The sequence below is a fragment of the Phyllopteryx taeniolatus genome, chromosome 14 (genome assembly GCF_024500385.1).
Source record: "Phyllopteryx taeniolatus isolate TA_2022b chromosome 14, UOR_Ptae_1.2, whole genome shotgun sequence".
NCBI lineage: Eukaryota > Metazoa > Chordata > Actinopteri > Syngnathiformes > Syngnathidae > Phyllopteryx > Phyllopteryx taeniolatus.
Window position 1 is genome coordinate 16804019 of NC_084515.1, and position 24701 is coordinate 16828719.

Sequence of the window (24701 nt, forward strand, 5' to 3'; positions counted from 1 at the left end):
CACTCCGAAGGGGGCCCGAGAGGGAGCCGCGGAGCAGGCGCGTTTCAGCCGAGCGGAATGAAAGAGGCCGTGTGTCTGAAGAGGTCATCGCAACGGGGGACGCACAGAGCAGGGTGTTCGGTGAGTGTGTGCGCGCGCGCGCGGAAGCCCGGCCGAGACGTCCTCGGGGATTGGTAAAACGAAAGGGAGGCTTAGCCGATTTTGCTCGAGGCTCCAGGCAAAAAAAAATGTTGACTGGTGGGAAATGAATGAACGGGCAGGCCAGTAGTTGGGCTCCGTCGATCTCCGGGGCAGGGACGGCGGGGGGGGGGCGTGTCTTTGGACCGCTTTAGATGTGTCAAAGTGCTTTGCTAGCTGAAGATTAGATTGGAATCTAACCGACACTTAACCTCTGTGTCTTAACCAGTCTTTGTTTATTTGGTGTGTCGATCACATCCGGAAAAATGATTTGAAAAGATCAAGTTCGATGCCCACCTACTGCATATGCATATGTCTGGATGTGGAAGAAGAAATTCATCCATTCATTCATCTTCTCCTCACGTGGGTCGCGGGCGAGCCGGAGCCTATCCCGGCCAGAGGCGGGGTACGCCCCGGACTGGTCGCCAGCCAATCGCAGGGCATCTATCGGTTCCACCGTCAAAGACCTTTCTTTTCTTTCTTGGTCAATGCAACGTTCGAGAATGTGTCTAACGTTAAAGTACAAGTTTTTCCTCTTCTGCGAACTCGGGATAGGCATTTGACGACGTTTCCTAGTTTGCCACAACTCGCACAAGATTCAACTATGAAGATTGAATTGCGCTGGCATTGCTTATTCTGTCCAAATCAACATGAAACATGGAATTGATAGGGGTGCCCCAACTCTGTGTTGGAGGAGATTTGGCTGTTTTATGCCGCAAGTCGACTCTACCAAGTATAGAAGGTAACCGAGTGCCTCTACAAGCGCCTCTAAAGTTTCCAAATCCATCCAATATCCCGTTGTTTAGCATGCACAAGTTAAAAAGGGATCATCCAACCGCTGTACAACTAAGCAGTGAGAAAGCAAATCATAAAATTGACTGTCAGTCAACGATTCCGTAGCGAACAGTACGTTATGCGCCTTATCCAAGACCACGTCTCCCGTTCATCATTGGAGCCGACGTGAGCGACTCGCCCCGGCACGCACTAAAGATAATTGCTCCTTAATTTGCGCCGACTGCTTTTGTTGCGGTATGAGGCACAACCTTAGCTCACAAAAGGTAGAATAAGCAGTGGCACGGAGCTCAAATCCCAAGGCCACCCATGGTACTGTGAGAGGTGGGCTGGCGCAGGATCCGGGCGAGGTAGAGGTCCTTGCAACTCTGACAAACAAAAGAAACATTTGAAAAAGCCGATTAGATATGAACAACTGTGAACAAGCTGCGACAGGTTTATTAAGGTCAGGATGTTTGGGGGATTAGGGTGTGTCTCGCTCACAAAATCTCTTACCCCTGCAGGGAAGAGTTTGGACGAGGTGGGTGCATGATCCTCATTGCATGCGCCAAAAAGTGCTTATTGGTAAAAGGGACGGACGCCTTTTAAAAGTGGAGAGTTGACATCCGGTACCTTTATTTGAGCAGTCACACCCGTCACCTGGCCAGCATTTTAGGATGGAATATTGCACACGGGCGGCTGCAATGTGAGGGTGAGGGAGGGGAAAGTTCACATTCCGAAACTTGGGCAATACGGGTTGAAGCACGGCCATTGCAATGGTCCTTTTCATTTTTGGGACTTCATTGTGATGACAACAGTTGGCAAAAACGTTGCATACCGGATTGAATCACGCCGATGTTTGTTTGCGTCTGACTTTGCCGGTTGCTACATGCGTCGACGGGCTACCGGGCTACCGGGCTACCGGGCTACCGGGCTACCGGGCTACCGGGCTACCGGGCTACCGGGCTACCGGGCTGGCTTTTCCATCAGTGATGGCAATGTGCTCATCCTTGCAGCGGACTGCTTCCACATACTTGAATTTGGTTTTTTTGGGGGGGTTTTTTTTGGAAACCAGCCGCGGAGGATGACGGAGAAAACGAGCTCGAGGCAAGAAGAAACGTCTTACATAATGTGCTAGTGATGAGTTTGATTCCAATGCAATCCAGTGAGGCTTTCATTTTGAATATTAAAGTGGACGTTTTGGGGCCGCGAGCGAGGTGCAAGCAGGGCTCGGTTCCGACACGAAGTTCAGAAAATAAAGGGCTTCCTCGGTTTACAATGAGACGTGATTTTCATGCGAATATTTTCTGTGATTATATCATTTTTGAAGCTTTTAACAGCACATTTGAACTCATTTGTTCAGTGGGAATAAGAAGTAATGCTCGCTTGCTGCCTTGTTTACTGGTTTTCATTTGATTGTTTGATATTTATGGCCTTGAGTGTTTTTCATAAAAATATTGATCGTAATTCTGAAGTTATTTCTGCGTCCGTTCCGGCACATTCAGACTTGGGTACAAATTCAGGTTTCGTGGTAGGAACCGAAGAAGAATATCGCACATTGACTGTATGCACAGCCGACAATCATTTATTACAGCAAAAAGAAAAGTTGCTTGCGCTCGCATCCGCCTATGCAACCCCCACCGAGATTTCGCTGCAAACGTTTTTACCCAACCAACTCGGGAAAACTTGATCTAAATATGCCAAAGCAAAGGAGGCCGAGTCCCTTATCCCAAACCCCCCCCCCCGAAAGGCCTATATTTTGACCATATAAGCATTCCAATGAAGACTACGTCATGCACCGATTTTAGCCCAATTCGAGAAAACTACAATTCTACCGCAAACGTCATGCCTGCAGACATATGAAAGCAATCTACGGGTTCCCATCCCCCCACTTCTTCAACCATTCAAACCATTCCAAGCCAGATGACATCATTTGACATCACGGTCAGTTTTCAACCCCCCAAAATGATTGTTAGGCTTGAACGTTAGCTGTATCTGTCGTGGTCTGTGCTGGTCTTGTGACCACAACTCTGGCTTAAATCCAAAATTAGAAGTCAAATCAAATAAAAACACAGGATGTCTTATTGCCTGCCTGCCTGCCTGTTTCACTTGGCTTTGATCATCTTAAATGCGTGATTAGCACCTACAAGCTTTTTGGATCCTCTTGCTTCAAGTGGCGTACACGCACATATTGAAAATCAGGCCCCATTTCAGCATTGACCCTCCGATCCGGTCAGAGCGTGCCTCGAAAACATGATCGTGACCGATTTTGCTGTGGCGTGTTCAAAGTGATTCCGGCTCCTCGATCTGCTCAGAAAACATTCGGGGCCCAAAAATAGCAAATGTTAAACCTGTTCGATATTTAGGATGGTGAAGTCCCTCACTTCAGTAACAAGGTTAGAAGTTGTTATGTGTGTACAAGTGTCTAAATAGCTGTGATATACAAAAATAAAGAAATCCTCATTTTATGGATTGGCATTTTTTTCCTCTCTGAATGGCTCTTGTATTGAGCCAAAATTGCCATAGCAAGGATGCAGCCAACGCTCCCTTTTGCCTCCAAGATCCAACAATCCCAAATCCATTCCACGCAATCGACTCTTGTCAGCTCTCTTTAGACTAACATATTGCGACGACACGTCATCTTACGCCCCAAAAACATTGGTTCGCCTCCAACTTGACGACCACAACGATGGTTTGAATTGGAGAAAAAACATCTATGTACGAAAAAGCACAATCACATGTTCCTAGTTCCACATGATCAAAGCTTCCAAGCGTCTCTTGACTCCTCTTCAAATCGGATAACCGCCTCAATAGCTGTGATAGCGTCGCTCATCCAAATGTCTTCACACTACAGGAAAACGTGTCTCAAGTGACACAACAGGATCATTTCTGAATTTGGTCCTGCCGTGTCCTCAGGCGGGCTCGCATTTGAAATAAACAACACCGTAAAAAGCCACAGGTTGGGTGACGTTTGTATTTTTAGCAAGTTTATAGGGTAGCGCTGGAAAGCTAACATGTATTTGTCGCACTTTGTTTTATGAACAGAGAGGAAGAAAAACAACACGGGCCTCACTCTGGGCAAAAAAAAAAGAAGAAGAAATGCAGCCTGAAGGCTACTAAAGTACTCCTTCATTATCCGTTCCTCTCCCGAGGTCATGGTGGAATGTGTACCAAAATGGATTACATTCCCACTCTCGCTCCATGTTCATCTCAAGCATTTCTCGGTCCGTCCTCTCTGACTTGAACGGCGCCCGAGCGGCGGCGACTCCGTTTGTCGAACATACGTCGCATTATCACAAAGCCAGCAGTTGGACGAGCCCCTTGTCGGACACAATTGTTTGCCTTAGGGTACATGTACTGCGCACATTGCTCCCACTTCAAAATAGAACCAGCAACAAAAGCCATCATTGCCAGTTTAAAAAGTCTTTCTCCCGTCTTGCTCGGCCTGTGATTCATGTGGAACGAGATCGGCCTTTCATCGGGAACGACCTGCCGCCTGAGAGCAATATTGCGCGGGGGGACGTGTAGAAGGAGGCGCGTGGCTCAATTGAACTTCACGCAGGGAAAGGCCGACAAGTGATACACTCCAAGTGCAGAGGACTTCTGGCGCCGCCGCGCTCGTGACGGAAGTGGTCCGGTACGTGCCGTCAAAACGACGGCCGCCTCGGGGCCGCGCGTACGACACAGCGGATGTGCGCTCCAAAGACAATCTACCAGGAGATCAGAGCAAAAAAAAAAACAAAAAAAAGGAGAGAGAGAGAGAGAGAGAGAGAGAGAGAGAGAGCCTTGTTCCTTCTTTGGCGCTGCAAAAACACTCACGGACGGCTAAGTCATCCGCAATAACGGCTGCATGTGTTTCACATTATGAGCTGCACCAAATCACACCGAAGCAAAGGACCAGTGCAAAAGTTGTTTGTTTGTTTTTTTTTATAAATCCAGCGCATACTAAAGTCATGAAAAATAATACACTTGAACAACTTCAATTGACCATCAGAACAATCCGAAACATTTCATCTTCAAGTGGTGAGTAGTTTTACTTGATTTCACTTTCATTTTAGAGTGGTTTTTGCACTAGTGTTTAAGCCAAGAGTTATGCAGGGCCACACTAAATTCATAGAAAATATGCTATGATCAATTGAGAATGGAAAATGAGCAAAGACAACGTAGCCAACAAATCGACTTCTGTTCCTGCACCATTACGTCTGCGAATGGTGAATAGTTTATTTTAGAGTGGTGAACTTATTTTTACACTTGTATGACAGCCAGATGAGTTCAAATGTTACTTAAAACTCCTTGGCCTTTATAGCCAATAAAATGTATGATGGTGACACATTAGGTTTGGCACACATTTTTCCGTTTTGTATAATGTACAAAATTGACATGAAACAATCTAACAAATTACGTTTTCAGCATTTGTCGGTTTGATATTTTCACAAAATGCCCTAGGTTTTATGTGCGCTGATGGGCCGGATCAAAAGCTCCCACGGGCTCGTGCGTGGCCCACGAGCCCCGGGTTTCCCACCAACTGCTTTTAGCGGTCGGGCCGTCTCGCATAATTTCCATAATTTCATCCCAGGCATACAAAAAATGTTCTCATAGTGTGCTCACTTTGAACGTCCTGTAGAAAGTAGCGAGCGCACACAGACATGAGTGCATGTGAGACGCGGGGCCAATGGAAATACTGGCGGAATCTCGCCGTTTTGCTTTTGCAAGCCAAATGAAATGAGTTTGGGGTGGGGGAGCTCCACAGTGCTCCACAGTGCCCCACAGTGCCCCACAGTGCTCCACTATTACCTTGTGAGCAGGCAGAGGTTAAAATCCTCCCTGCTGCTGGTAATGATTGACTGTGTGAGGAAGAGGGGAAGGAAAAAAAAAAACAAGAGGAAAGTTCAGCCTTACCTTGGCAGGGTGCGTGGAAGCACTTTTGAGAGTCTTGCTTTGCCCTCCTTTGTCACTCAGAGGTGCAGAAAAGGCTGAGAAAGTGTCCGTCATGGAGCTCGCTCATTCCAGCCTCGCTTTTGGCTCAAGATGGAGTCCAAGCACTTGGATTGAAGTGGCCTTCTTTTTGTGTGTGCGCGCGTGTCGGCCGGCTGGTCCTCGCAGAGTTGCACTGAACCGCCACTCGCTACCTCGGCACGCTTTCCTTCAGTCGAAGCTGCGCGCTGCAGAAGAGCAGCAAGTCCAGGCATGGGGATGGTCCTCCCACTGCTCCACTGCGCCGTCTCTCTCCGGTTCCACCCCCCACTCCACCCTCCAGCCTCCTCTCTCCGCCTCTGTCCATTTGTTCACACGCACACTTCCTCCAGACGCCCCCAGTAGCACACTGCGGTCAAGCCAGCCTCCGCTCGTAAAGTAGCAGTCAAGCCAGCCGCCCCTAATTTTCTTCATACTAGGCATTACGGTAATAGGTCGCCAACTCGCGGCGAAGCCACCTTCAAAATAAAAGCTTCCCAATAATACGGACGTCAGCGCTCTTCGGTTAAGGGATGCAACCAGCAAAGTTAAGTTGAATCTTGAAATACATTACATACATACATTCAAAAAAATACTTTATTTGATATCTTAGGACAAATAAATGGTAAAGGGCTCCACTTATATGGCGCTTTATCTCCATCATCACAGTGGCCAAAGCGCTTTACAAAGCCTCACATTCACACACACATTCAGAAACCAATGGGCGACTGCTGCCATGCCCACTGGGAGCAAATTAGGGTTCAGAGTCTTGCCCAAGGACACTTCGACATGCGGACAGTCGGACCAGGCATTCGAACCTGTTCTACCTACTGAGCCAAAGCCACCCCAACATAATCCCATTGGTATCGCAAGACAAGTCCAGATCTGTGTGACAGACCACCAAGGACTCCACGAAAAGAGGTTTGATGAAGATCTGATATTGTATTTCAAAATAAAAATCTCTGAAAACTGCATATGTTGCTTTCATTAGCCCTGACTGAAAAAATCTGTTAAATCTTTTTAACGAGATATCGCAACACCGGTCCAGTTCTGGGGGACACTACACCACCCCAGGTCTCCAACAAAAGTGGTCCCACCCAAATCTGATGTCCGTCCATCCATCCATTTTCTACCGCTTATCCGAGGTCGGGTCGCGGGGGCAGTAGCTTTAGCAGGGACGCCCAGACTTCCCTCTCCCCAGCAACTTCATCCAGCTCTTCCGGGGGTATCCCGATGCGTTCCCAGGCCAGCCGAGAGACGCAGTCTCTCCACCGTGTCCTGGGACACGGTGAACCCTCCTCTCCAGCACCCCCGAATAGACCTTACTAGGGAGGCTGAGGAATGTGATCCCCCTGTAGTTGGAACACACCCTCTGGTCCCCCTTCTTAAAAAGGGGGACCACCACCCCAGTCTGCCAATCCAGAGGCACTGTCCCCGCGATGTTGCAGAGGCCTGTCAACCCCTTTTTAAGAAAGGGGACCGGAGGGTGTGTTCCAACTGCAGGGGGATCACACTCCTCAGCCTCCCTGGTAAGGTCTATTTGGGGGTGCTGGAGAGGAGGGTTCATCGTGAAGTTGAATCCCAAATTCAGGAGAACGAGAAAGAACGAGATCCAGGATACAAGCGGCCGAAATGAGTTTTGTCTGCAGGATGTCCGGGATCTCCCTTAGAGATAGGGTGAGAAGCTCGGTCATCCGAGAGGATCTCAGAGTAGAGCCGCTGCTCCTTCACATCGAGAGGAGCCAGATGACGTGGCTGGGGCATCTGATTCGGATGCCTCCCGGACGCCTCCCCGGTGAGGTGTTCCGGGCACGTCCCAACGGGAGGAGACCACGAGGACGATCCAGGACACGCTGGAGAGACGACATCCTTCGGCTGGCCTGGGAACGCATCGGGATCCCCCCAGGAAGAGCTGGATGAAGTTGCTGGGGAGAGGGAAGTCTGGGCGTCCCTGCTAAAGCTACTGCCCCCGCGACCCGACCTCGGATAAGCGGTAGAGAATGGATGGATGGATGGGGTGGTGTAGTGTCCCCCAGAACTGGTCTGGTCTTGTGATAACTAAGGGATTTTTTTTGAAATAATTTTTTAAAATCCGTGATCATGATAGTGAAATATACCAATTTCAGTGGACTTTTATTTTGAAATGCCACATCAGATTTGGATGGGACCTGTTTTGTTGCAGACCTGGGGTGGTGTAGTGTCCCCCAGAACTGGTCTGGTGTTGTGATAACTAGGAGGTTTTTTTTAAAGAATTTTTCAAATTCGTGATCATGGCAATGAAATACACCAATTTCAGAGGACTTTTATTTTGAAATGCCCCATCAGATTTTGATGGGACCTGTTTTGTTGGAGACCTGGGGGGGGTGTAGTGTTCCCCAGAACTGGTCTGGTGTTGTGACAACTAGGAGTTTTTTTTTAAAGAATTTTTGAAATCCGTGATCATGGCAGTGAAATACACCAATTTCAAGAGTCTTTTATTTTGAAATGCCACATCAGATTTTGATGGGACCTCTTTTGTTGCAGACCTGGGGTGGAGTAGTGTCCCCCAGAACTGGTCTGGTGTTGTGATAATAAGGAGGTTTTTTTTTAAAGAATTTTTGAAATCCTTGATAATGGCAGTGAAATACACCAATTTCAAGAGTCTTTTATTTTGAAATGCCCCATCAGATTTTGATGGGACCTCTTTTGCTGGAGACCTGGGGTGGTGTAGTGTCCCCCAGAACTGGTCTGGTGTTGTGATAACTAAAGGATTTTTTTTAAATAATTTTTTAAAATCCGTGATCATGATAGTGAAATACACCAATTTCAGTGGACTTTTATTTTGAAATGCCCCATCAGATTTTGATGGGACCTCTTTTGTTGGAGACCTGGGGTGGTGTAGTGTCCCCTGGAACTGGACCGGTGTTGCGATATCTCGTTAAAAAGATTTAACAGATTTTTTCAGTCAGGGCTAATGAAAGCAACATATGCAGTTTTCAGAGATTTTTATTTTGAAATACAATATCAGATCTTCATCAAACCTCTTTTCGTGGAGTCCTTGGTGGTCTGTCACACAGATCTGGACTTGTCTTGCGATACCAATGGGATTATGTTGGGGTGGCTTTGGCTCAGTAGGTAGAACAGGTTCGAATGCCTGGTCCGACTGTCCGCATGTCGAAGTGTCCTTGGGCAAGACTCTGAACCCTAATTTGCTCCCAGTGGGCATGGCAGCAGTCGCCCATTGGTTTCTGAATGTGTGTGTGAATGTGAGGCTTTGTAAAGCGCTTTGGCCACTGTGATGATGGAGATAAAGCGCCATATAAGTGGAGCCCTTTACCATTTATTTGTCCTAAGATATCAAATAAAGTATTTTTTTGAATGTATGTATGTAATGTATTTCAAGATTCAAATTAACTTTGCTTGTTGCATTCCTAAACCGAAGAGCGCTGACGTCCGTATTATTGGGAAGCTTTTATTTTGAAGGTGGCTTCGCCGCGAGTTGGCGACCTATTACCGTAATGCCTAGTATGAAGAAAATTAGGCGCGGCTGGCTTGACTGCTACTTTTCGAGCGGAGGCTGGCTTGACCGCAGTGCTTAACGCGCTTGCCTATCGAGCCGGCCGCCACTTCGGTCTGCTGACGGTCAGCGGAAATAATGATGAAACGAAACTGATGATGATGGGATCCACATAAGTGTTTCCCTTCATGTCAAATACTTTGATCCACTTTAATGCATGTCGATACACATTTTTAGGAAGTGCGCTTTCATCTCTCCTCGGGAAATCCCGTGAATTTGAACCGGCTCCCGTACAGAAAGTGTCGCAGCGCCGCCGCGGTCGTTGTGAGCAGTTTGTCGTCGTCTTTGCTCGGTTGGGTCTTTCAAATGGCGGACTGCGATGTAAAGATGACAATGGTGGATGCGGACTCCGGGAAGAATAGCGACGGCGTCATCCAAAGCTAACGGACACCCAAATAAATGAAAACGAAATCTCGCTGACAAATATTGAACACAATATTGTCAAATGTCAGTAAAAGTCCCTGGGCGAGACACGTAAGCCACGTCGCCGACACATGAACGCGGGGGGGGGTCAGGCCAATGTAGCGCTTGCACCATCAGCCACTCAAATGCACTCGACCATGTTCGAACATGTCGTGATCCGATGTTCCTAATGAAGTGACTGCTGAGTGTTTGAAATGAATAACTTTGACGTTCATCTGGTAAATAACATGTACACGTCGTCGTAGGGAGATGAAAATCAAACACACACACTAACCCCAAAAGCTTTTTTCAGCACTTTCGTCACAAAGTGAAGCCGACGTCTAAAGAGTGACGTCACCGGCGATGGCGCCCAATGAGCGAGCAGCTCTTTCATCCGGCGGACGTTGGCTTGCAGCCGTCGGACGTCGGACGTGAGTTGGCCGCTTGACGTGATGATGTGACAGCGGCCGTCCGGACGCCGACCACCCCGCCATCCGCTAGCTTCGTGCTTTTTTGTTTTTTTGGAGCTCATTTGAGCTACGTTTAGCTTAGCTTAGCTTAGCTTAGTTTAGTTTAGCTTAGCCGGACGACCTTTTGAACTTTCAGGTGAGTTCCGTCATTGAACATCAGCACGTCACTTCTTTATCGTTAAGATGAACGCTCATCAAGTACAAAGGTCCTGTTCGCACTTCCAAGACCCTTTTTAACGTGCGGAACTTTATTTGTCATTTTTCTTTGACGGTTAAGACGTGTTACGCTTTGCGTTTTCTTTTTTACTTTTGTATTATTAACACGCTTCTGCCGGAAAGTTCGTCTTGCCTCTGCTTCCTTTCATGTGCCAGGCTAATGTGAAACAAATGTGAAAAGCGATGGAAGTCATGTGAGTGTACATGGAAGGAAATAACGCAATTCTTGGATGCGAACATTTGATCCGCGCAGGCAATTCGACGCGATCGGGAGAAGAGCAAAGTCGTGCTTTGCCGCCATCTTGTGTCCACGAAGCGATTTGAAGTTGTTTCCTGAGCGAAAAGGGCCCAGAGACGCAAGTCACTTGCCGTCGATGGCTTCCGATTGCAGCGATCGCTCGCTCGCTCGCTCGCTTGCTTGTTGTTGCCGCTGACGTTTGCGTTTGTGTGTTTCCACGACGCTCAGCATCGGCGGCGGCCACACGATGAGCGGCCGGAGCCACAGATCGAGGTCAGACCACGCGCACGCGCGCACGCACACGCACACGCCGGTCTTTCCCAACCTCAATTGCTGAACCGAGGCGACTTAGTTTCCAATTGGGATATGTCACGCACGGCATCCCACCAAAGAAAATATTCCAAAAAGAACTTTTGTTTTTAATGGCAAGGAAATAACAACAATCTCGTCGTCGGCATAGTTGAAGAAAGGTACATCATGTGGAGTAAATCCATCCAACATTTTCCAGGCACGATGCCAACACACCTGACGAGCTGTCACGGCCGCGGTTGGGCATCACTGGGCTGTGCGCCTTTGCCATATTCTGCTTTCGTGCTCACTGAGCGTCACAAGCGTTGTGTTGTGTTGTGTCGTGTTGTGTTGTGTTGTGTCGTGTCGTGTCGTGTCAGCGCCAAGCGATGTTGCTGCTGCTCGCCATCCAAAGACGAGCGTGGACGATTTTCCAGAGTGACTCGGGTCAAGTCGGAATGGGTAAAAGAGGAGGCAAGTGTGCCCGTCCGTCCGTATCGCTGGCAGCGATAACGCCGACTTGAAAGTAGCGTTTCTGTCAAAAGTGTGCGAACAGCTGATGCTTGACTGAAATGCGGGAGAAAGACTTAAAATGGAACAAATGTTGACGTTTGTCGATTGAGGTCAATTTGCAAAATGTGTCCGCAAAGTTTTGAACTTAGTAATGGGGGGGAAAAAAGGGAATTTGGGGAACGGGAAAACCGGAACGCAAAAGCAGACCCATTTTGAATTTGGACTGAACTGATCAAGAAATGTAGAGGGAGGAGGTGAAGAGGTCCCATCTCTCAATTTGGGAATTGAAACTGTGGAAATGTGCTAATTTGGGGAAGGCTATAATGGCTCTGTATTTGGTGGATTGAAAAAGTCTACAGCCCTTCCCTGTTCAAATGGCAGCTTTTAGCGCCATTAAATGGTGGCGGTTGTGCGCTGCCTTGAATGCGATTGGTCACTTGCGAACACAGCCACAGGCCCAGTTATAAGAGGGTGTGCACACTTGTGCAAGCGATGCCCCTTTTTGTACGGCTGGAAAGGATTGATCTCGGGCTCATTTTCGATATCAGTATTTGGCACGTGTCGACTTTGATTTCTGAAGGATTCTAAAACCCCCGACTCGCGCCTACGCACCGCCGCTCGACGTGCCAGATTTTGTGATAGCAAAAATGGGCGTGTCGACGTTTTGTATCCACCTCATGAGCTTTTGAGCATTCAGTCAACGGATGATGATAATGACGGTGATGTCACCGCCGCCGGGCCGGCGTCAGGACGAAGGCTCGGTGTCGGAGTGGGCGCAGGAGAAGTGCGTGGAGCTGGTGAAGGGCCCGTGGACCCTGGAGGAGGACGAGCGGGTGAGTGCGCGCGAGCGGCGGCCTGCCGGCGGCGACGCTGACGCTGACGTCGTGTGGCAGGTGGTGGAGTTGGTGCGCAAGTTCGGCAAGAAGCACTGGTCGCTGATCGCCAAGCACATGCGCAGCCGCAACGGGAAGCAGTGCCGCGAGCGCTGGCTCAACCACCTCAACCCCAAAGTCGTCAAGAGCCGCTGGACCCCCGAGGAGGACCGCGTCATCTGCCAGGCGCAAAGGGTGCTGGGGAACCGCTGGGCCAACATTTCTAAGCTTCTGCCGGGCAGGTAGGTGGCCCGGCCCGCCGCACCGCCCCGCGCCCGCCCCACGCCCGCCGTGTCTCCCCAGGCCCGACAACGCCATCAAGAACCGCTGGAACTCCACCCTGAAGAGGAAGGTGCAGAAGGAGGGCACGCGCCCCATCGTCCGGCGACACCCTGACTCGGGCGCGCGCCGCAACACCTCGTCCAGCTCCTCGTCGTCCAGCTCCTCCGGCTCGGCCTCCTCCTCCTCCTCCTCCTCCTCTTCCTCCTCCTCGTCTTCCGCCGCCGGCCAGGTGTCGTTCAAGGCCGAGGCGGCGGCCGAGGTACGCTCGGGCCACGCGTAACGTACGTCGCGGAACACGCAGCGGCCGGCGCGTCACGTCCTTTGCGTTCCAGGACCATCTGATGAGCGGCGAGATCCTGGACATGTTGACGGACTGGAGCCCCGCCCGCAGCGGCGAGCACAAGGACCGGGCCGCCGCCTCGTCTCGCTCGGAGGTAAGCGCTCGACGTGGACTCGCTGTCGCTCGGACGCTCTCGAAGGCGCCAGCTCGGTCGTGTGCGGCAAACGCGCGCGATGGTCCTTGGCGTTTTTTGACGAGACGTCCAATTAACGACAGCCGGTCAATCTCAAAACCTCATCCATTGGTTTACGTGCACGTGGCGCGTCGCGGCAAACGTCCACATGTACGTAGCGCGCGGTAGCACCGGCGGCCCGTACGTGCGCCCGGTACACGCGAAAGGCAATAGAACTGGCCCTGACCGTCCGCCACCTCGGTGTTCTAGGATCATCTGATGAGCAGCGAGATCCTGACCATGCTGAGCGAGTGGAGCCCCGCCCACAGCGGCGAGCACAGGGACCGAGCCGCCGCGTCGTCTCGCTCGGAGGTAAGCGGTCGGCCGGCGGCATCCCGCGACCGGCGATTCACCGTCGATATGCGTCCAGCTGCTGGGTCTCGGCGGCGCGGAGGACGCGAGGCTCTCGTCGACCTCCGTGGAGGGCGAGGGGCTCGCGGGCGGCGCCCGGGGCGGCGGCGAGCTCTTCTGCTTCCCGCTGATGGGACAGGAAGTGTGGTGGTGCCTGCAGCCCGCCGAGCCCGTGGACGTCCCCGAGTCGGCGAGAATCAAAAGCGAGCCCGTTGAGGTGAACGCCGCGCACACACAAGCGAACTGCGTAACCCGACGGCCGCGCTCTGGTAGAAATTGGGCACGGGGGTTCCCGAGCAGAATGGCGTGCCCAAAATTAGGATGGATTTCAAATGTCTTTTGTTCATCTACCTATGCCAGCGACGTATAGTGACAGGCAGAAAAATTCAATGCGAGAAAGCAGTCCCGGCTCGCTTTGTGTTCACTTCACCAAGCCGCCACGCACGCACGCACGCACGCCCGTTTGGGAGTAAATGCAGATGACGTCATCGTTATTCTTTGGGGTTTTTGGGACCCTTTTTCCGTGCGTCCGGGTGACGGAACACAAACAAAGACCAGAAAAAACGAGAAATGAACAGTTTTCTTGGTGAAGGATGATGGGAAGCGAAGTGCTTTGAGTTGAAAACAACTCGTGTACTGAATTCAATCGGGTCTCTCTGGAAGCGAGGACAAATGAAATCGGCTGTTTGAACGACAGGAACTTCGGGTTCCTTTGGTTAACGCCGATCCCCGAGCAAAGCTGCAAAGACGGTGTAGTGTGCATGCCAGGACACTAGTAGGCACTGCGATCCCGTGTGCTTGGAATGAAGAGCAACCTAACCCTTCTTGTGGCGTAACAGGAGTCGTCGTCGTCGTCAGAGAATCGATAATGAGATGCAAATAAGTGATGAAGAAATGTATTGATTGATTGATTTTTTTGGGGGGGGGGAATTGATCGATTGTTGTTTGCTCGCTTGGTTACAGAGAAATGTGATGGGCGGAGCCTGTGAATCATCATGAAGCTGCGTGCCACACCCACTTATTGGCATCTTTTGTTCATTTTATATCTAGATGTAAGTATTTATGTGTATGTACACATGCTCTTGTAGTATTTATTTGCCTTTATTTCCTGAATTGTTGGTGAACGTCAGTTTTGTTTGGAATGGGAGGACTCGTCGGATGCTCATTGCAGTTTTTCATTGATTGATTTCTTGAGCAGGAACATCTCGACTCGCGGCGTCGTCTTGAATGTATTTTAATCTCCTTTGAATGTGAAAAGGACAACGGACATGATTGATTCGATTTCAACGCTTTTAACTTTCAAAACTTTCCTTTCAAATGAAGCTGCACATCTTTTAACTTATGCACAAAAATAGGACTATCCTTTACACACACACTCACACAAATGAAAACAATTGGAGATATTGATATATTGATTATTGAACCTCAACCAGAACAAACTATTGATTGACATATTTCCGGGTTATTCTGTTTGTGTTCTTTTAACGAACATTTGAATGAGCACACCAAAATCACTTTTCATCACTTACTGATGGAAATATTTGGAACGAGATATTTATGAATTCATCGACATCAACTAGAACAAACGGACATATTAACGTTAGTGATAGTTATTCCCTCGTATTTGTCATTCCTCTTTTGTGACTCATTTCACTTGATGAAAAAGTAAAAACTTGTTTTGTACCAAATGTTTCTTAGTAAAAGGCAAAAATTCATCGTGGTTCATTTCTTGTCACGCGTGCGGCGCGTTCAACGCACTCGGTGATTCCGCGGCGCTGCCTCCGGTGGCCAGCAAAGCATCAGTAGAGTTTCATGGAGGCCTCGAAGAGACGCGTCAAGTCTTCCTCGCTGTGCTCGCGAGGAGAAAGTTTTGTCACTCGCTCCTGAAAGTTCACAAAACACACAAGACTGAAACGTCGGTCAACGACGACAAGGAAAAGAGGAGCGGCAACCTGCGGGACGGTCCCTCGGACGAGCGCGGGCACGTCTTCCTTTCGGTATCCGACGGCGGCGAGCCCGTCCTCCACCCGCATCTCGAAGAGGAAGCGCCGCAACGCGTCGGCCAGCACGGCACCCGCGTCCGACGGCTTCACGCGGCTGACGTCGGCGCCTGAAGGCGACAAAGCGAGCGAAGTGACGGGTCGTGTCGCGGCGGCGTCACGCAAGCCGCTCGGGGATCGAGGAGTACCGAGGATTTGGGCGGCGTCCAGGTGGCGCTCCGGACACGCGGGCGCCGTGAAGCCGAACACGGCCGGCGCCGTCAGAACCACCGACAGTCCGTGAGGCTGCCCACGCACGTCGTGTATGACGTCACAGCGCAGCTTCCCGTATGCACGGCGTCAGTACGGCCAACTCACCACCAGGGGATGCTCCACGTTGTAGCCGTCAGCCTTGTGCGTCTTGACGTGACCCGCGATGGGATAGGACATGCCGTGGCTGGAACGGGAACGGGAACGAGACGTTTTGTGAGCGCACGACCACGAGGCGCGCTCCTCTCTCCCGTCGCCGGCCTCACCAAAGATGGACGCCGGCATTCCCGAAGCCGATGCCGGCGAAGACGCTGGCCAGGTGCATGGCGGAGCGAGCTTCCGCGTCCTCCGGGTCACCGACCGCCCTGCCGACACACATGCACGGTGACCAGCGGAGGTGGCGGCGGCGGCGGTGCGACTTTACCGTTTCAGGTACTTGGCGACCACCCGGAGGGCGTGCCGCGCCCACACGTCGCTGATGGGGTTGCTGCCCTGGTAGGCGGGCCTGCTGACGGGGTCGGGGGGGCAGGGAGCGCGCTGGTGGTACGGCAGGGCGGTGTACGACTCCAGGGCGTGGCTGCGACGATAAAGGCGCCATCAGCGCGGCGGGATAACGCGGCGGGAGGGCGACCGCTCACCAGAGGACGTCGAAGCCGCTGTTGGCGGCGACCCTGGCGGGCATGCTCAGCGTGTGCCGGGGGTCCACCACGCCCAGGGTTGGGCGCAGGGCTCGGCTGGCGATGCCTAACCGCCGCAAAAGCAGAAACACCGGTTCGTATACTCGACAGTGAGCGACGGACCTCAAAACGTTTGAGCATTTCGCCGCACCTGCGTGGCAGAAGGCGCCTTTCACGGCAGCACCACAGTCGTACACGAGCATCGAAAAAGGAAGCGCGTTGTGGCTGATTCGATGTCTTGACAAAAAGTGTCTCCAAAGTGGTCTCTGTCAATTGACTGACTGACTGACTGACTGACGTCGTACTCGAGCGGCTCCAACTACCGGAGACAAATTCCTTGTGTGTTTTTTTGCACATACTTGGCAAATAAAGAGGATTCGGATTCGGATTCTGAAAAGTCATCTCGGTAAGCTCTTTGGCTAGTTCGCTGCCAATATTAGCATCAGAGGCTGCGAGCTACTTACTTGCTTGAAGCAATAAACGTTAACGGTTGGCTATCGACGATTTAATTCGCCTTAGCACACAGGTCATGTGTTTGATGGAACGTTATACCCACAGATATGGGTAGAATAGCGATGGGCAGACGTGGCGGCCATGTTGGTGGGGGCAACGTCTCATCACTGCCGATGCACAAACATCAAAAAAATCAATCAGAACTTGCTCATTTCTTAACCGAATTTCATGAGGTTTACTTTTTCCTCAACATCAAAACATGTGCTCTTCAAACATTTGAGGGAAAGAGACCGCAAAAAGGTTATTTCCAGTTTCCTTGTGATTGAACATGACTGCAGAGTTTTTGGTTCCATTTTATAATGCATTAAACATTTACAGTTAAAAATGTTAAAGGCCAGAGTGCCGTCTTCACTTTCAGTTGCACAATCACATCTAAACATGTCAGCAATGCTGGCGCAAGCTGCAAAGTTTATTCAAAGTTTTATGTTTTATTACCAGATCGGCACTGTAAATAAGAAACTGTTCTTAATGCACAATCTTCGATGTAAAGGTTACAAATGATCTTAATTATTCATATATATATATATACATATTTACAAAGCTACTATTTACAAGCCTGTGAAGTGTGCTGGCGCCATCTAGCGGTGGGGTGCGAAGCACACTTGTAGCTCATTTTTTTGCGCGTATCTCAAGGCAAAAAAAAGAGAAATCAGCCAAGGAACTCCCAAAACTCTTAAGTCAAGGCACTCGTAGGTCAAGGCAGCAGTGTACTTCCTTGACACTTACTACTGGCACCGTCTCGTGACATTACAGAACGAATCGGATCAGAAGTGGGCGGGGCAAACGGGCGCTCCTTACCCGTTTTGGCCCTCAGAGGCTCGTAGTCAAAGATGGCCACGCCCGTCGTCTCGCTGCCGGTGCCGGCGGTCGTCGGGACTGGCGGCGGGGGTTCAAAGTTAATGCCGTCTGGTGGGTCGCCAAGGCAACGATATAGCATTGCCAGCACGGCGACATCGCGCGGTGGCCCCTTACCCGCGATGAGCGGCTTCAGGGCGCCGGTGACGGGTTTCCCTCTTCCGATGGGAGCGTTGACGAAGTCGAGGAAGCGGGCGTCGGGGTGACACGAGTACAGATTGGCCGCTTTGCACGTGTCGATCACGGAGCCCCCGCCCACCGCCACAAAGGCGTCAAACGCGCCTCTCTTGGCGAACGCGATTGCGTCTTTGAAGCTGCGACACGACAACGACGAGGTGACCTGGCGGCCAATCGGAGTGCAGGGCGCCGGCGGGGCGTGTCTGACCTGCCGTCGGTGGGCTCCACGCGCACGCTGTCGTACATCTTGAACGGCACGCCGCAATTGGCCAGAGACTCCACGACCGCCTTGACGGGCGGCAGGCGGCACAGGTTCTTGTCGGTCATCACGCACACGTTGCGGGCGCCCGAGTTCTGGAGGTCCTGCACCGCAAACACAAGTCAGGGTCAATATTCTGTACACTGGACAGTTGGATCGTTCCTCAAATGTTCACTGACAATCCCTCTGAAGTGATGAGGGAGTTGGGAATCATGACAATCATTCCCTCACCCCTTCATCCCGAATCACTACACAGTCGTAAATCAATTATTTTTAAAATCATTTTTGAATTTCAGTGTTCCCTTGTGATATTGCAGTTCACCTTTTTTTTCATATTCATACTGTGCATAATTGATTTTGACTGCGTGCTTTAATTTTTTTTTGTGGTACAATAAACATTCCCTCATCTAAAACATTACAACCGTAAAAAAACAAAAACAAAGAACAATTCATGAAAACACATATTAGAGGGAATAAAATGTACGTAGTGTGCACTCCTACTGTGCATGACCGCATGTTTAAGAGATTAAAGTGCAACCAAAATGTCTGACGAATCACAGAACCGAGTCGGACAAGGACCGAATGAATCAAGAGAATTGCAAGGATGCGAACTGAGGCTTCCAAATGGTCAAGAACGGAGGGCGTCGCTGAGAACTCTGTAAACCAGAACTTTTCAGCTGTCAATCAAATCCGTGCTTCTTTCGAAGATTTTTGCACACGCTCTCAGGGGCCGCAGAGGACGCCGTCGGGCTGGCGAGGGCCGGCGGTCCCGTCCGGTTCGTGGCTGCCTCGCAACGCGCGTGGAACAATGTAGCCCATATCATCCAGAACAAAGATGGGGGGTTTTTTTCCAAGTTGTGGGCCCATTTGGATGGCCAATTGCACGCTATACTGGTAGTAATGGGTTCCGGTTCAATTCCTCAGAGTGGCTACCGCATGGAATAAGAGTGCAAGGTGTTTATTTAGCGGGGGAGGGGCTTCATGGGGCTAGATTTTTGCACCGCCCACAAAATTCCAACCAAAAGAGATGACCGTATCTGTATGTCTTAAGCTGTATCTCAACAATATTGTTCTCAACATTTATCTTCAAACGTATTTAATGTATTTGGAAACAAAAGAAGGATATGAGTTTGGTTGCACTTTAAAAGGTGTTTAAGAGTATAGAAAGTGTTTATAAGAGTATGGTAGAGGGTAATAGGCGTGTGCAGAAGATGAATCAAAGTCTGGGGAGGTACATACAGCTTTCAAATATGTATAAATAAGCCACATGTGGTCGCTACTTTGCAGATTTCACCTACTGCGCGAGTGGTCCCGCAACAAAGGCGAGATTGCCGTATTTTTTTCTTCCTAGGATAGTTTGATCAAATGTCCTCTTTTAATCGCCTCGTAGTGATTCCGGAGTGGGGAATGAGCGAACGACTCAAGACGGCAGAGGTGAGCACGGGCTCGGGCTCGGGCTCGATGATGGCGGCGCAGAACCGCCATCTTGCTCGACTTTCTCAGCTCAGCGGGAAAGACGTCCCCCGCTGGGCCGTTTGGACGTGCGTTATTGTGACTCGTTCCGTATTTGCCAATAGAACGTCCGTGTTCTTGTTCAGAATCAGAATCAGAATCAGAATCAGAATCATCTTTATTTGCCAAGTATGTCCAAAACACACAAGGAATTTGTCTCCGGTAGTTGGAGCCGCTCTAGTACAACAGACAGTCAATTTACAGAACACTTTGGAGACATAAAGACATTGACAAAAAACAACAACAAACAACAATTGTGCAAAAAGATGCAGAGTCCTCAGTTGGAATGGCTAATAACGCAATAGTCCGGTGCAATGACCATTGTGCAAAGGGCACTGAGACTTCAAGGAGTGTATGCGGTTTAAAGTGACGAGTACTGCGATAATCTGGGACAATGGTTGTGCAAATGTTACAGATACTCCTCAATCAGTGTGCAAATGGAGCAGATGCTACTCTGGCATGAGTGGCCACTATATGCAAATAGTGCAGCACGGCGAGACAACTACAGTGAGTGCACGAGTAATACATAATACAGAAATGTGACAACGAACTCAAGTCAAAAAATTGCCAGCTTGTTGTAATGGAATTGTAAGTTAGCTGTTCAAGAAGTTGATTGCAAGAGGGAAGAAGCTGTTGGAATGTCTACTAGTTCTAGTTTGCATTGATCGGTAGCGCCTACCTGAGGGAAGGAGCTGGAAGAGCTGGTGACCAGGGTGGGGAGGGTCCGAGAGGATTTTGCACGCCCTTGTCTTAGTTCTGGCAGCGTGCAAGTCCTCAAGGGTGGGTAGGGGGGTACCGACAATCCTTTCAGCAGTTTTGATTGTCCGTTGCAGTCGGAGTTTGTCCTTTTTTGTAGCAGCACCAAACCAGACTGTGATGGAAGAACACAGGACTGATTCGATGACCGCTGTGTAGAACTGTCTCAGCAGCTCCGGTGGCAGGCCATGCTTTCTCAGAAGCCGCAGGAAGTACATCCTCTGCTGGGCCTTTTTGAGGACGGAGTTGATGTTGGTCGCCCACTTCAGGTCCTGGGAGATTGTAATTCCCAGGAACTTGAAGGTCTCGACGGTTGACACAAGGCAGCTGGACAGCGTGAGGGGCAGCTGTGGCGAAGGATGCCTCCTGAAGTCCACGATCATCTCTACAGTCTTGAGCGTGTTCAGCTCCAGGTTGTGTCGGCCGCACCACAGCTCCAGCCGCTCCGCTTCCTGTCGATATGCAGACTCGTCACCGTCCTTGATGAGGCCGATGACAGTGGTGTCATCTGCAAACTTCAGGAGTTTGACAGTCGGGTTCGCTGAGGTGCAGTCGTTCGTGTAGAGAGAGAAGAGCAGCGGAGAGAGGACACAACCTTGGGGCGCCCCAGTGCTGATGCTGCGTGTGGATGAGGTGGCCTCCCCCAGCCTGACCTGCTGTGTCCTGCCCGTCAGAAAGCTGTAGATCCACTGGCAGATGGCAGGTGAGACGCTGAGCTGGAGAAGCTTGGATGAAAGGAGATCAGGGATGATGGTGTTGAACGCTGAGCTGAAGTCCACGAACAGGATCCTCGCGTAGGTCCCTGCACTGTCGAGGTGTTCTAGGATGAAGTGCAGTCCCATGTTGACTGCATCATCCGCAGATCTGTTCGCTTGGTAGGCAAACTGCAGGGGGTCCAGCAGGGGACCTGTGACACTCTTGAGGTGGTCCAGCACAAGACGTTCAAAGGACTTCATGACCACAGATGTCAAAGCGACAGGCCTGTAGTCATTCAGACCCGAGATTGCAGGTTTCTTGGGGACTGGGATGATGGTGGAGCGTTTGAAGCAGGATGGAACTTCGCACATTTCCAGTGATCTGTTGAAGATCTGAGTGAAGACTGGCACGAGCTGGTCCGCGCAGACTTTGAGGCAGGATGGAGACACGTGGTCCGGGCCTGCCGCTTTGTTAATCTTTTGTTGTTTGAAGATGCGTCTCACATCCTGTTCATGGATGGTTAACGCAGAGGTCAGAGGTGTGATTGTGGTCGCGGGTGCGGCCGGGTTGGTGTGTGGTGTGAAACTGTCCTTTTCAAATCTGCAGTAGAAGGTATTCAAGTCGTTGGCTAGTGTGCTATTGTTCTCAGCTTGGGGGGATCGTCGCTTGTAATTAGTCAGCGACTGGAATGCATGCCAGACTGATTTAGAGTCGTTTGTGCTAAACTGTTTTTCCAACTTTGCTGTATAGATCCTCTTTGCAATGTTAATTTCTTTAGTCAGCTGGTTTCTAGCTCGATTATACAGGGCCCTGTCCCCGCTCTGATATGCGTCCTCCTTAGCTTGGCGAAGCTGCTTAAGTTTAGCAGTGAACCACGGCTTATTGTTGTTGAATGTGCGAAATGATTTGGTTGGAACACAGACCTCTTCACAGAAACTGATATAGGATGTAACAGTGTCCGTATATTCATCCAGGCTGCCAGCTGAATTTTCAAAGACACTCCAGTCTGTGCAGTCTAAGCAGCTTTGAAGTTCCATCTTGGCTTCATTTGTCCACTTTTTGACTGTTTTCACTGTAGGCTTCGCACATTTAAGTTCTTGCCTGTACGTCGGTATTAAGTGAATTAAGCAGTGATCAGACGAGCCCAAGGCTGCACGAGGTATAGCACGGTATGCGTTTTTTACCGTGGTGTAGCAGTGGTCTAAAGTATTATTTTCCCTGGTAGGACAGTCGATGTGCTGCTTGTATTTAGGGAGTTCGTGGTTGAGTTTAGCTTTGTTAAAGTCCCCGAGAATAATGAGGGGTGAGTCGGGGTGTTTTTTTTCAATTTCGTTGACTTGATCGGCGAGCGTTAGCAATGCGGCGTTCGTGTTAGCTTGAGGCGGAATATAGACGGCAGCGAGAATGAATGATGCGAACTCACGTGGGGAGTAGAATGGTTTACAATTTAAGAATAGCGACTCCAAATGCGGGCTGCAGTGTGTGCTGATCACCGTGACGTCCGTACACCATTTTTCGTTGATATAGAGGCATATCCCGCCGCCCTTTGTTTTCCCCGATGATTCCATGTCGCGGTCCGCTCGATGAATGTGGAAACCGGGAAGCATAATGCCGGCATCAGGTACAGCGTCGCAGAGCCAGGTCTCCGTGAAGCACATGGCCGCGGAACGTCCGAAGTCTTTACTTGTCTTTAACAGAAGATGAAGCTCGTCCATTTTGTTGGGTAGGGAGCGTACGTTCGCGAGGTGGATCGACGGGAACGCCAATCTGTGTCCTCTCTTGCGGAGTTTCACCTGAATGCCGGCTCGCTTCCCTCTGTGGCGCCGCTTCCGTCTCCATGCGCCGAAAACCGCGGACGCCGCACCGGTGAGTAACTCGGGGAAAAAACTGAGCGGATATTCGAAAGTTGGTGACAGAAAGTCTGGAGTAGACTCCTTGATGGTTAGCAGGTCTCCCCTTGTGTAAGTGAGTCGTGTAAGGTCTCCAAAGACGGACGAAAAACACAAAAACAAAGACAATACTAGAGAGCGCGTTACCGAGGCGACCACACTGGTAGGCGCCATCTTTTGGAACTGGCCATCTTGTTCTTGGTCTTGGTAAGTCTGCTGCTTTCCTAAGAAACTGAGCCATTCATGTCGTAGCTCCCGGCGAAAATGGTGTACGCTTGCATATTATTACAATATCAAGGACTTTCGTGTTGTTTGGAGCGCTAACGCGTTTTAAAGATGTTTTTAGTTTCACAAAAACGCATCGTTTGTTTTGTGAGCAGCTTTTTGCATGTTTTTCAGCAGAAGCGCAGAGCCGAGGTCAAACGGCGTTGCCGCGGCCGCTGCGTCTTCACTCGGGAACCGCCGACGTGATGAGGACCGTGATGCTGAAGCATTGGTGGTTACCATGCCGATTTCCCTGCTGACTCCTTCTCCGTATCGAATGTTGGAACTGGCCATCTTGAAAAAGAACACACGTGGCATCGCCATGACGACAAGATGATTATTGACTTTTTTTTTTTTTTTTTCCATCGTGAAGCCGAAACTTCCGTAACTTTGAAGGCAGCGCGTTACCTCGAAGGCGTAGTCCGTTTTACGCTCGCTGCACGTCACGGCTGCGCAGGAAGATGACGACGTCATCCATAACGTGAACATCATCGATCAAAATCATAATTGGCTTACAGTATTGTGCATGTGGATCATAAATCAAAAACAAAAGTCTGTATGTGACACCAGCCCTGGAAAATTTCTGACACACCTTGAAAATGATCAGTCAATAACATTCTTTGATTTATGATCAATATGTAAATATATCTTCAATCAATAACACTCATTGACTTGTTATCAGTACTGTGATCGATGTGATGATCAATATTCATGTTTACCTTGATGCAAAGTGTTAGAGTGAGCAGGACACCTGCACCTGTACACACACACACACACACACACAATATGACGACGTGCACGTCAATCATTAGACAGAGACACACACGTTGTATGATCTATATTTAACACTCGTTGAAGGAAATTGAGCGTACGCCGTACGTCATCTTCGTTTGCGTCATTTGCGTCGCATTCCCGCGTTCGTAATTGTGAGTTTTTTTCGTACTTACGCGGCGTGCTCGAGTTGCACCAGCAGACGAACGACTCGATCCCGTGACGCCGCCATATTGACAATGACCTCCGTGTACAATGTCCGCTGACGTCACCACCGGCACCTTTTCAAAATAAACGTCGCAAAAGTACCACGAAGGTGACGGCCATCTTGCACTTCGTTTCCTTTCCAGTTCATACCTCCAACTTACCCAAATTAACGGAGTCATTCCAAAATATCCATGTGAACATTATGTATAATTTATATTACATTTATCTGTATTGCTATCAAATAAAGAAAACTATTTTTACATGACTTGATGATA

At 49.9% G+C, this 24701-nt stretch overlaps 3 protein-coding genes across 19 annotated transcripts in view; 1 reads left to right on the plus strand and 2 right to left on the minus strand.

Annotated features, from left to right (window-relative positions):
* LOC133489044 (tensin-3-like) overlaps nucleotides 1–6210 on the minus strand; it is a 33245-nt gene extending 27035 nt beyond the window's left edge. For 3 of the 6 annotated variants that reach the window (XM_061797696.1, XM_061797697.1, XM_061797692.1), the window contains exon 1: nucleotides 5848–6209. In XM_061797696.1, the coding sequence (XP_061653680.1) occupies nucleotides 5848–5940 (93 nt within the window). In that variant the 5' untranslated portion in view covers nucleotides 5941–6209. Of the gene's footprint in view, nucleotides 1–1220; nucleotides 1338–5847 lie in introns of all 6 variants that reach the window. The other 3 variants (XM_061797694.1, XM_061797693.1, XM_061797695.1) reach the window with 2 other exon arrangements.
* Nucleotides 4845–15316, plus strand: LOC133489047 (transcriptional activator Myb-like). Of its 10 annotated transcripts, none has more exons than XM_061797710.1 (11): nucleotides 4845–4971; nucleotides 10173–10290; nucleotides 11012–11056; nucleotides 11452–11545; nucleotides 12334–12417; nucleotides 12478–12698; nucleotides 12760–12997; nucleotides 13071–13172; nucleotides 13461–13562; nucleotides 13621–13818; nucleotides 14565–15316. In XM_061797710.1, the coding sequence occupies exons 2-11, from the start codon at nucleotides 10223–10225 to the stop codon at nucleotides 14598–14600; spliced, it is 1188 nt and encodes a 395-aa protein (XP_061653694.1). In that variant the 5' UTR covers nucleotides 4845–4971; nucleotides 10173–10222; the 3' UTR covers nucleotides 14601–15316. The 10 variants fall into 10 exon arrangements, with proteins under 10 accessions (XP_061653694.1, XP_061653693.1, XP_061653696.1 ...); XM_061797709.1 differs by lacking the exon at nucleotides 4845–4971 and adding an exon at nucleotides 9412–10098; XM_061797712.1 differs by lacking the exon at nucleotides 4845–4971 and having other exon boundaries at nucleotides 9413–10465; nucleotides 10799–11056.
* adhfe1 (alcohol dehydrogenase iron containing 1) lies at nucleotides 14820–24604 on the minus strand. Of its 3 annotated transcripts, XM_061797702.1 has the most exons (14): nucleotides 24396–24604; nucleotides 24168–24205; nucleotides 23857–23897; nucleotides 23689–23742; nucleotides 18281–18435; nucleotides 18013–18209; nucleotides 17839–17916; nucleotides 16489–16594; nucleotides 16275–16427; nucleotides 16117–16215; nucleotides 15959–16037; nucleotides 15790–15886; nucleotides 15554–15711; nucleotides 14820–15484 (listed from the first exon to the last, which is right to left on the minus strand). In XM_061797702.1, exons 1-14 carry the CDS (start codon nucleotides 24449–24451, stop codon nucleotides 15401–15403), a joined length of 1395 nt encoding a protein of 464 aa, XP_061653686.1. In that variant the 5' UTR covers nucleotides 24452–24604; the 3' UTR covers nucleotides 14820–15400. The 3 variants fall into 3 exon arrangements, with proteins under 3 accessions (XP_061653686.1, XP_061653684.1, XP_061653685.1); XM_061797700.1 differs by having other exon boundaries at nucleotides 17839–18209; XM_061797701.1 differs by having other exon boundaries at nucleotides 17839–18209; nucleotides 23857–23959; nucleotides 24396–24470.
* Between the last annotated feature and the right edge of the window lie 97 nt (nucleotides 24605–24701).

Excerpts from the sequence above, each read along its gene's own strand:
- LOC133489047 (XM_061797703.1), top strand. The coding sequence starts at position 11,261 with ATGTGGAGTAAATCCATCCAACATTTTCCAGGCACGATGCCAACACAC. Across the intron at positions 12,699-12,759 it reads TCTAAGCTTCTGCCGGGCAG|GCCCGACAACGCCATCAAGA; the intron begins GTAGGTGGCCCG and ends GTGTCTCCCCAG. Across the intron at positions 12,998-13,070 it reads AGGCCGAGGCGGCGGCCGAG|GACCATCTGATGAGCGGCGA; the intron begins GTACGCTCGGGC and ends TTTGCGTTCCAG.
- adhfe1 (XM_061797700.1), bottom strand. The coding sequence starts at position 24,451 with ATGGCGGCGTCACGGGATCGAGTCGTTCGTCTGCTGGTGCAACTCGAG. Across the intron at positions 23,743-23,856 it reads AAACGGACTACGCCTTCGAG|ATGGCCAGTTCCAACATTCG; the intron begins GTAACGCGCTGC and ends TTCTTTTTCAAG. Across the intron at positions 16,038-16,116 it reads AATGCCGGCGTCCATCTTTG|CCACGGCATGTCCTATCCCA; the intron begins GTGAGGCCGGCG and ends TTCCCGTTCCAG.